Source organism: Pezoporus flaviventris, unplaced genomic scaffold, assembly GCF_033815535.1.
Source record: "Pezoporus flaviventris isolate CSIRO_AGI_PZ_B2104156 unplaced genomic scaffold, CSIRO_AGI_Pfla_v1 ptg000013l, whole genome shotgun sequence".
In the NCBI taxonomy this organism is placed as follows: Eukaryota; Metazoa; Chordata; class Aves; order Psittaciformes; family Psittacidae; genus Pezoporus; species Pezoporus flaviventris.
This window is the reverse complement of record NW_026892561.1, coordinates 12,809,380-12,820,438: the sequence shown is the minus strand read 5'-3', so window position 1 is coordinate 12,820,438 and position 11,059 is coordinate 12,809,380. Positions and strand designations below refer to the sequence as shown.

The 11,059-nt window shown below is 42.5% G+C and overlaps 1 protein-coding gene across 2 annotated transcripts; it reads right to left on the bottom strand.

Annotated features, from left to right (window-relative positions):
* Positions 1 to 1,543: 1,543 nt before the first annotated feature.
* Positions 1,544 to 10,771, bottom strand: RNF168 (ring finger protein 168). 2 transcript variants are annotated; one of them, XM_061451665.1, is made up of 7 exons: positions 10,472 to 10,771; positions 9,158 to 9,501; positions 8,251 to 8,327; positions 6,209 to 6,385; positions 5,373 to 5,497; positions 4,989 to 5,076; positions 1,544 to 4,288 (listed from the first exon to the last, which is right to left on the bottom strand). In XM_061451665.1, exons 2-7 carry the CDS (start codon positions 9,456 to 9,458, stop codon positions 3,224 to 3,226), a joined length of 1,833 nt encoding a protein of 610 aa, XP_061307649.1. In that variant the 5' UTR covers positions 9,459 to 9,501; positions 10,472 to 10,771; the 3' UTR covers positions 1,544 to 3,223. The 2 variants fall into 2 exon arrangements, with proteins under 2 accessions (XP_061307649.1, XP_061307650.1); XM_061451666.1 differs by having other exon boundaries at positions 1,544 to 4,285.
* Positions 10,772 to 11,059: the final 288 nt, after the last annotated feature.

Sequence of the window (11,059 nt, the reverse complement as noted above, 5' to 3'; positions counted from 1 at the left end):
CGAGTTCATCGTACACGGCATTCCTTCACTTGATGCTGGGTGATGAGAAGCTCACCATGATCCGTCAGTGTGCGCTCGCAGCCCAGAAACCAACCGTGTTCTGGGCTGCATCAAAAGGAGTGTGACTAGCCGGTTGAGTCTCCCCCGCTACTCTGTTCTGGTGAGACCCCGCCTGCAGCCCTGCGTCCAGCTCTGGGTGCAGCAACATAAGAGGGACGTGGAGCTGCTCTAGTCCAGAGGAGGCCACAAAGATGCTCCAGGGGTTGGAGCACCTCTGCCATGGAGACCGTCTGAGAGAGCTGGGCTTGTTCAGCCTGGAGAACAGACGGCTCCAGAGACACCTTAGAGCAGCTTCCAGTGCCTAAAGGGGCTGACAAGAAACCTGGGGAGAGACTTTTTACAAGGACATGTAGTGACAGAACAAGGGGAAAGGCTTTGAGCTCAAAGAGCAAAAATTTAGATTAGCCATTAGGAAGAAGTGAGGGTGGTGAGGCCCTGGCACAGGTTGCCCAGAGAAGCTGTGGCTGCCCCATCCTTGGAAGTGTTCAAAGGTTGAACCTGGTATAGTGGAAGGTGTCCCTGCCCATAGCAGAGGTTTGGAACTAGATGAGCTTTAAAGTTTCTTCCAACCCAAACCAAACAGTGATACTGAAATGCCCCATGAGGAAACATCTAAAAGGACAAGCCAAAGAGGTACCTGGTGAGGATTATTATGTCGCACACGCAGTGAGGAATGTGGTTATCTTTGCGAGCCAAAAGCTTGCAGCAACCCACCTCAGATGAGGCTGCTGGTATAGATCATAGGTTTTGTACACTTTGAAGTTATAGTTGGGTTTTAGTTAACGTTTAACTTTAACTTTGCTTTTTTTCCATTCTACTTAATAAAAACAATGATTCTTAAGTAAGACATCATTCTTACACTGAGGACAAAATCCAGTAAGATGGAAAAACACACCATTGTATATATACACACACACACCAAAATACACTCCTGTACTATTTAGAACTTTGAAATGACTAATTTATGTAATTTTTTTTATTTATTGTCAATGGAATCACAGCAGCAGGATTTCCTATCAATGGCAAGAACTTAAGTCTGTGCAAGACCAAAGAGTAAAATGCAAAAAGCCTAAGAGGGCCAGCATTCCAGCAGGACTGCCAGGACCATAGAAACAAAGTGTTTAAAGCTGCAGAGACAGCTGCATGAGGCACGCTCATCAGGTGGCTGCAGGGGCAACATTGCGTGGGAAGAGACCAGGAACTACCCTGCACCTCTCCAAATCATTCCCAACCTGCTCTGAAATCCTGAACAACCCATTACACCCATCAGCAATAACTCTCAGAAGCAGTACCAGAGCAGGTACCATCTTTTGAGCAAGTTAAAACTACTGATTAGACTTCAGAAACTGATTGTAAACCAAAGCTGAACAGACTTAAAAAATGCTTTCTCCTCATATATTTTGAAAATGGAGAGTTTACTTCTTAGGTGCTTATCATGACTGGAAAGAACAAGTGTCACTAGCATGAAAACAGTCACTACCTCTGCCTTAAAGAATATTTTAATTAATGATTGTATTTGACTACATGGGTAAGACAGCAAACAACCCGAACAAAGGTAAAGATTAAACAGAAACAGATCTATACTGCTTCCAGCACAACAGTTGAGGCAGGAAGAGGCAAACTGAATGACTTGCAGCTGGTCTCCAGTTGTAACTTTCTCAAAAACCGTATCAGAACACATCATTCCTTTATGAGAAACCCTCCCATTACTAGAGACATGCAGGCAAAGAAACAGCACAATTCATAATTTTGCTTGATGTGCTGTTTGTGCTTTCAATGAGATTTCAGGATTTGTTGGTTTTTAAAACTTAAAACATCAGAAGATACTGCTGTCAAGGATTTTGTTACTAATTTCCCAGAACCAAGTTAAAGATCATCACCTCTACCGAGGTTCAAAAAAAGAACACATTTAAAACATCTGCTAACATTGGTGACTAGCACAAACACTTCAGCAATGCAGTTGTAGTTTGCTGTCTTTTAAACATGGAAAGGGGAAAAGTATCTCATTACAAGCAAAGAAAGTTCAAACGATGTCTTTATAATAGCAACAGATAAAACAATCGAGCAAGAATACTTCTGCTGAGTAGCAGCTGGTCAAGCTCTTCACCAGCCTCAACCTCCTCCATGCCTCAGCTTCCCCACAACTCTAAGCGGTAATTCATTTGAATTGTGTTAGTTCCAGCCAGGCATGGTAGTTATGTGACTCTTTAATTACACTTATGTCATTTCTGACAACTTCAGCTGCTCCTCCCCCTTTTGGTTTAACTTTCTCCATCATAACTGTCTTCTGAACTACATTTTTGTAATATTATGCATTTTTAATCAAACTCAAAACAGTTTGAGTATAAAAATTAAATAGCACTAAATATAGGTAATACTACTGTACAAGAATAAAGCTGCAGAACGCTAGCAGTAAGACAACAAAAGTATCTTTTCCTAATGACAGTAAGTGCCAGATTTGCATAAGTGACCTCTACAAACAGGCAAATATAAGCCCATAACCACTTATACTGTTGGCATTTATGAAAAATCCTTGGCTTTGGCAGTGGGGGAGTGACCTGTTTTTTTCCTCTTTCCCTAAGAAAGAGGAATGAGAACTTTCTCTAAGAAAGTGTATGAAAACTGTACCTGCAAGACTGGCTGTCCAGTTATACTCTTGTTACCTGTTGTGTGTACAATGCCATTCAACAAATGGCCTAAATTCCAGTAACATGCTTCAATTAAACAGACCAGTGGTTGTGTTGACTGAAGCTTCAACCTTGCAGCTGGCAGACAACTGGAAATACAGACTCATTTTTTAGCTTTAGCTTAACCTCTGTGGAACATGTGTCCTTTCCACAAAAGGCTCCAAACTCTCATTTTAAGATCAGACCATCAGTTATTTTTGGTTTTAAACACTAACAGTATTCACATTCAGAATTATGTAAATATAACTGCTAGAAAATAAGCTGCAATCAAGAAAAGAACAATTACATTTTTTTAAAGACTGGGGGCGTAAATTATTAAAACTCCTCAAAATACAGAACTCTCTGTGGCCTAAAGTGATTCCCCCCCCCCCCCCCAACAATTTTACAACTGTTCGCAGGAAGCCTTGCCCAACACAGGAGAAAGCATTACCACAGCTTTAATTCTCATTCCACGACGTGCCTGTGGTTCTGCTGATCTACTCTGCTACAGGGCTTTTAAACATCTGAAGGATCGTCTTTTGTTTATTCTTAGGTAGTGAACAAATATCATTTGCATCATTGGTATTAACCACACAATTCAACACCTTTCCTCCCTTGATGCTGGGTGATTTCATCCGGGCTCTGGCAGGTGACTGCCAATTTTCATTGCAAGAACCTCTGCGAGTTTTGCGGTGATTTGTTTCAGCCTGTTTTTTTGATACCTTTGAGTCTTTTGCCACCTTAGAACTTCCCTTTCTAGCAGGAGAGTCTTTCATCAACTGAGGTGGTTTGGTGCGAAGCAGATACTGATCTGGAGAGCCCTTTTGTCGATTAAGTGTCCTTTCCTCCTTGTTAATCTGTTTTTGCAGCTGCAGAGCCAGAAGCCTGTCCTGCTCCTCTTGCATACGTCTTTCATAGATTTCCTGCTCAAAGGCTTTCTGCATTTGCAAGTTAAAATCATTTATCTGCTTCCCTTGCTCCTCCAGACTTTCTGGAAAAGTTCTTCTTCTCTTATCAAGCACACAAAAGTCAAACACTTGTTCAGCTGGTGGCTCCAACAACTTTCTTTTTGGAGTCTTCTTAGTGTTCTGCAGGCTCTCTGGCTTCTCTTCATCTGAGTGTCTAGCCACCTTCATGAGGTCACATACCACACTTGTGCTGTCAGACACCACAGAATTTGCTGCTGATTGAATACAGGTATGAGCTCCAGCAGCATTTTTAAGGTTTATGCTTCCTACATGTGTTAAACTGCCACTGTCTGAGTCACCTCCATCACTTTCTCCTTTAGATCTAAGAACTGTTCCAGAGCCTTCCCTTTCTGTGATTCCATGCAACGCATCTGGAATTTCTTCTCCTACACAATTTGTTCCTGGTGTTTCTTCCTGCTTGACAGCAGCAGTTTCCCCCGAAGCCGAGGTACTGAAATAGTTCATGCACGATTCCAAAAATGAATCCATAGCACTGGAATCTTTATTGACACCAGTCAGCTGTGGAGACAACGTTGGCATTTCCTCTTGCTCATCTTGCCATGCTGAACTGCTGCCTTCATTGCCATTGGTCTCCTGAAAAAAAGGGAGAGACCACTAACAAAATAAATTTAGCAAAAGCCAATGGGTATGAATAAAATGCAACTCTCACTTCTCACCGCTGTGTTGTTCATAACTACTCTGGGGTATTAACTTGGATTCTTCTTTTAAAAAAAAACCAACCATAATTAATGTATTATTATAAAAATACATAATTAATGTATATTATTATAAAGAAAATATTGAAGAAAAGCTGCAGAAGTCCAGCTAAAGGACTGAAAACACAACTGCCGCATTCTCCTCTCATCAATGACTCAAATCAACTATTCAAGCCTGCTCATCATCTTTTGAAGCCAAACAGGACAGCTAAGGCAGAGATATGGAATGATGAAAAATCAGAGCGCAACCTCCTCCAGTGAGCTCCAGAACCATCATTCTAGTTTTAGACACCACTGGTTGGAACCAGAGCTCGCTGAAGACATTCAGTTAAGGTGCCTGTAAGGCTATATAAGGTAACCATCAAAGTAAGCCGTAGGTGCACATCTGCAGACTGTCAAGCATGGTTTCTTCCCTTTCCATGTTGAGAAATCTTGAATACTAAAGGTAGTTCAAAAAGAGCAAGATAAACTGGCCAGTGCTGATGTGCCAGGGGAATACAGGATTGCCAATCCTACAGGCAAGGGGAAAGTTAAGCCATAATTAACACTGAGATTTCTAACAAAATTATTCTAGTTACCGCAGAGCCAGAGCCACTCCTGCCTCTCTCTCTTGTTCTAGAGAATGATGCTGATCCCAATGTATGATGAAGCTTTGGAGACAGGTACCTTTAAAAGTAAAAAGAAAACACCTTTTAAAACTTTCTTCTTTTCCCCTTGAATTGTCAGCACTTTGCATTAGTTGAGATCTTCCGGTTCATTCTGACAAGCAAAAGAAGAGAAGGCCAAGTGCCATCCTCCTCCATTTTATCCTCTGAGGAGGTGTTTTAACATGCAATGGTTTACATTTACCCCAGATTATCCAGGAAAGTTGGACTACAGGATTCCAAAGAAGCAGATGGAGATAAGGGGCATTATACCAAGAAAAAGACTAATAATTAAAGAGAAAAATTTTAATTGCTTACTTCTGAATGTCTTCAGAGTTGCTTGGTTTGCTCTTTGCTTTGCACAAATTAGCTGGGGACGTTTCAAGTGAGACACTGCCTGCTTGTGCAGGACTGCTGAGCCCATGTCCTTTGGAATCATCATTCTTCAATGACAAAGACAGACAAGATAGTGTTACATGAAACAAAACATGACAGAAACTGGAGAAAAACCAGAAAACTACTTTCTCCTGCAGAATTAGTTACTTTTGTCCAAGGAATTCTACAACTGTAAGTAATGCATCATTATGGAATAAGAGATGATACATGTTCTGTACACTTTCCTGCATCTAGTATTATGGGAGGAGGTTTTCCTCACGTAAATACACAGGTTTCATCATCATATTTTCAGGTAGCAAAACCCAACCAACCAAAATCCCCAAACAAATTAACAAAATAAGAAACAACAAAAAAGCCCAAAACACAAGGTAAACTTTCATCTTTCACTGCACATTTTGCTTTTTTCAGTACAGGTTACAGACATGAATTTCTTCCAAACAAGTATTTTTAAAATCATGAAGAAAAGGAAGTATTCAGAGGAAAACCAATGTTTCAAAATGTTTCACAATTAAAACATCCAGAGCACATGTTTCAAGTGCATATTACACAGGCAGGAATGTTTTGGGTATTTCACCCTCCTGCTGGTTCTTCAAAAATTAACAATCAATCAATGATCTAAAGTGCCAGGGGCCAACAACAGCTTCCGACTACAATTACAATAAAATTATTTCATTCAAAGTTTTAATTTTTGCTATGAAAAGTCTAAGTTGCTTGCACTGTAGCAATGTTTTCTACTGTCCCCCTTGATCCTAACTCACCAGACTGCTACTCAGCCGCCAGGCCAACTCTTCATCTTGCTTCAGCTGTTTCTCCATCTCCCTTCGCCTCTCTTCTGCCAATCTCTGTTCCTCCTCCTCCTCTGCCAGAAGGCGCTGAATGTATTCCTCACTTGCTTTGTTCTCCTCTTGCTCATGTGCTCGCCTTTCTGCCTCCACCTAAAAAAGTTTTTTTTAAATGCATCTGGTTACTACTGTAGGACCACACTCTACTCCAGAACCCTTCAGCTGATGCTCCTTAAATGTGAATGCACTCTTCAAAAAGCCACAGCACACTTCAAAACCAGTATTTAATTACAAGTCTCCAAAGATGTAAGAATGAAACTAACACTGTGTGTAAGGTCTTCAGTTTGATAACAGTGACGTACCTTCTGGTTCCTGTAAGACTACACCATTAACCTTGCTCACTTGCAAGGTTAAATTCCATTACCTTTTCAAAATGTTAGTAACAAAATCTAAGATCTCCAAATACATGGGTCTAGAGATGAAATGTGCTTCCTGGTCTGCAGCAGCAGCAGACCAAGAACATTAAATCTACCTTCCTTAAGGCAGACATCCTCTCTTGATAAATCAGTTATCAGTAACTCTACAAGGACACTTAAAGAATGAATAAAGCTTTCTTAACTGGGCCATGGAATTTGGAGATTTGCTTTAGAGAAGAGCATCAAACTGTAATACTATAAAAGTTATGTTAAGTGTGAGTTTGTTAGAAATCATGCATTGATGTCTTATGATTAGCAGCAGACATCATTACTTATTTCACTGATTTTGGGCCCCATCTCCATTAACCATCGGTACTGTTGCTACCAATCAATCTTATCCCCTAACCACCATAAAAGAGAATACCACAGTCCTCTGCTCATAACTTCTGCTCTTGTTACAACCAACAGGGCTGTTAGGAAAAGGAGCATTTTGATGCTATTTCCAACTATAATTCTGTGCTGGGTTCAGTGGTAGCAGTCATTTTTGTCCTTCTTAGTAGCTGGTGCAGTGCTGTGTTTTTGACTTTCAGCCTGAGAACAATGTTGATAACACCGATGTTTTTAGCTGTTGCTCAGTAATGCTTACTCTGACCAAGGACTTTCTGAGTCTCATGCTCTGCCAGGGAGGAGGGGAAGTTGGGAGGAAGCAGAGACAGGACACCTGACCCAAACTAGCCAAAGAGCACAGCACGTCATGCCCACTATATAAACTGGAAGCAGTTACCTGGAAGGGCTAGATCGCTCCTTGGGTCGGGTTGGGTATTGGTCAGCGGGTGGTGAGCGGTTGTATTCTCTTCCCTTGTTATTTTCCCTATCATTATTATTATTGTTGGCAGCAGTAGTGGTTTTGTGTTACACCTTAGTTACTGGACTGTTCTTATCTCAACCCATGGGAGTTACATTCTTTTGATTCTCCTCCCCATCCCTCCAGGAGCAGGGGGAGGAAGCATGGGGGGAGTGAGCGAGCAGCTGCGTGGTTCTGGATTGCTGGCTGGGCTTAAACCATGACAAATTCTTACTACTGCCATGTCTAAATTGGAAAAAGGATCCTTAAATAGGCAACCATTAAGATTTCTTAAAAAATCTATTCTGATTTTCAAATAAAATTCAGACAAAACAGGGAGTGATCAAGTAAAAAAAAATAAAGCTAGATATTACTAAAGCTCACCTAATTGTGGTCTGTTACTTAAGGAGGAAAATGAAGCAGTGCAAGACCAAAGCCCAAACAATCCAAAATTTTTAATTTGCTAGTACAAAATAAGCTGAGGACCTATAAAAGACATTTTAGTATCTGTCGCCAGGATTGAAGATAGTGAAAGCTTTAACCCTGAAAGAACCCTTCTGCACACAAGGAAGTCTCTCCTCTTCCATAAAGGACAGAAATTTAATTTATACCTCAGGAATGACCAGTGTGTTCTTGCAGCAGCAATGCCCTTTTATATAGCTCTCTTTTTCATTAAATAACATTACAGCCGTTTGTGGGAACAATTAAAATAACTAGACACAAAGCGTTTATGCTTTTAAATATATTTTTAGACTTACCTTGCTAATCTCTGCTTCATATTCCTGCCTCAGTTCCCCAGGCTTGCTCAGCTGGTGCTGCGGATGGGGGACACAGACTAATTGAGAGGAAAGAGAGGAAAAAACTAAGCAAGGAACTAAACAAGATCATGACAGTCAACAAGAAAATATTTTAACAAAAGATTATTTCCATACCCTGTCACAGGAATGATGTGACTTACATCAAGTGGTGTGGGAGAAAGCATTGTGTTACAGAACTGCCAGTGCAATCTTCCAAGCACTGCATATGAAGCAAATACATATGCTGGCCATAACTTAAGTCTTTTGATTTTTGCTGCTGAAAGAACTTCTTAATATAGCAAGTGGCACAACTTGTCATAGAGCCAATCTACCAATTAGCCTCCCCCAAGGGAGCTTGCAATGTAACAGCCCCCAAAAATCCTTCTTCAAAGAATTAATCAGATTTCACTTCCTTTTCTCTGACACCACAATTTTAGGCTCAGAGACTCTTGCACAGACTAAAGCCCTATAATTTCTAATCACACTAATTAACAGCATCTAAGAGTGAACAACTTTGAACCACTACATTTATTCTCCAGTAATAAACACACAGGCAAATACTCCACTCACAGATTTTACAGCCAAAGTTGTATCTGTAATGATTTACAGGCTTTGCAAGGCTACGCAGCCACATACCAACACTTTGTGCAGAACACATGAAAAAATATGCACTTAAATGACCAAATATAACTCCCTCTCTGACCTACACATGAAAATAGCACATGTGCCCATTTCTCTGCCTTGCAAGCACCTTTCACAGGAGAGCTCTGACACTGCATTTGCTAGCATGAACATCTGCACAGCTTCTTGTTTCACAACATCCAAAGTCCACCAACAAACATCCCAGGACAAGTGACATTTTACTTACTTTCCTCTTCCAAATCCTGTCCATTAATCCTACGCTCACACTCCTTCGGGTAATGCTTCTGGATCTTTTCCCAGAGCTCCCAATTGACAAGAGTATTTCTGCGGGCATTATATCGGGCCCAGGAAGAGACTCGACGCCGGCAAAAAGGGCAACAAAGACTGGCTTTTTCAACTGTGAGCTGGAAACAGGAGTTACAGAGGGTATGGTTGCATGGCAGCGTCACGGGCTCTACAAAGATCTCCATGCAGATTGGGCAGAGGCAGTCAGACAAGGAAAGGAGAGACCCTGATTTCTTCGACATACTGGCTTGAAGTAGAGGAACAAGACTAGTACAACATCAGCACCTGAAAGCAAAAAGAAACATGTATTTTACTTCCCATCATGACTATAAAAGAAAATGCTCAGTTTTACAGCTACTTTATGAAAACATTAAAGAAGTCTCCTTACGTGGTTACTTTTGCTCATGATCAGCCTCTGAGAGAAAGAAATCTTTCCAGAAGACATGGAGAAACTGTAGCAGATTTTCCTACCAGTTTCCTATGAGTTGTAACAGATGCTTTGGGGATAGCAAAGAGGTGGTAAGGAGAGAGGGGAAAGGTGGTGAGATTTCTTCTAGCATTTACTCTGTACTAGTGACACGCTATTCTCACGTTTGGTGGATCTGTTATCACAGTTACCTTGGCCTTCTGCTCACTTTTTCAGTACATCAAAAGCTGCTCTGGTACAGACTTGGTTCCAGCACGTTCTGAAGGTGAACTACAACATCCCTGTGCACCACAGGAAAGAGTGATCCTCCTCAATCATTTGCTTAAGCTGAGACTAAAAAGTCAAAATACTTGTTGTTAATATAAGCAAGAAATCAACCAATGCATTCAACACTTCAGCATCTTCTTGTATGAGTTAAAAAGGTGGGGATCATCCAGCCTTCCTATCACTTCTCCCCACAGGACTTTTCCACTTGGCCCAGAAACAGGTGATACAGAAAATAAGAAACACCTACAGCAAAAAAAGATGAAAAAAAAAACCAACCTGGTTTTTGGTTGTTTTTTGTTTTGTTTTTTTTTTAAAGTTATAGGAACTTAATCAGTTTTTTTTAGCTTCTCAGAAACAGCCACCTTCAAAAAGAGCTGAGGTCTTTCTGAGAGAAAGGCTGCAATTTCAGTCACGCAGGAACTCGACATGGAGACAAATACATTTTAATTTGGGTTTTATTGTTTCTGCTTTCCCTTTGTCGATAAAACAAACTCTTAATTTTTTAAAAAATGACATTTTTCCAGGCAGTTTGGTAAAAAGACCCACTAAGTCCATGTGTACCTGCTCTGGGCTCAGCTCGATTAGTACGCAGACAGAACACTGGACGCTTGGCGAAGGCCCTGGATACCCAGCGACGGAGGCAGGGCGGCGGAGCAGCCCCACATACCACAGCCGCGGCCCGGCGCACAGGAACAACGCTGCACAGCTAAGGACGAGGCTGGGCTCCCCGTCGGCGGCCGCCTCTCATCCCCCGCACACCCCGGTCCCTGAGCGGTCACGGCAAGGAGTCAGCACCCACCGAGCTGCAGCTCCGCGGCGGGGGGGCGGCGGCAGGCAGGGCCGCAGCCTCCTGCAATGGCCGCCGCCGTAGCGCTGTCCGCCAACCCGCCGCCCGCTCCGCCCCGTCCCGCGCTGCCAGGCCTCTCCCGCCGCGCTGCCGTTCGCTCCTCCTCCGAGCCGGGCCTGCCGGGAGATAGACACCGAGGGCGCTTCGGTTGAGCAGCCGGCGGGGGGCAGGCGCGCTCCGGAGTGACGGCCCGAGCCGGGGTGACAGCCGTCCTCTGCCACACCCAGCCCGGCGGCGCACTGCGGGTCCGTGTGGAACCGCGGCGTTGAGCATCTATTGTCTGAGCAGGCATTTCGGCCATA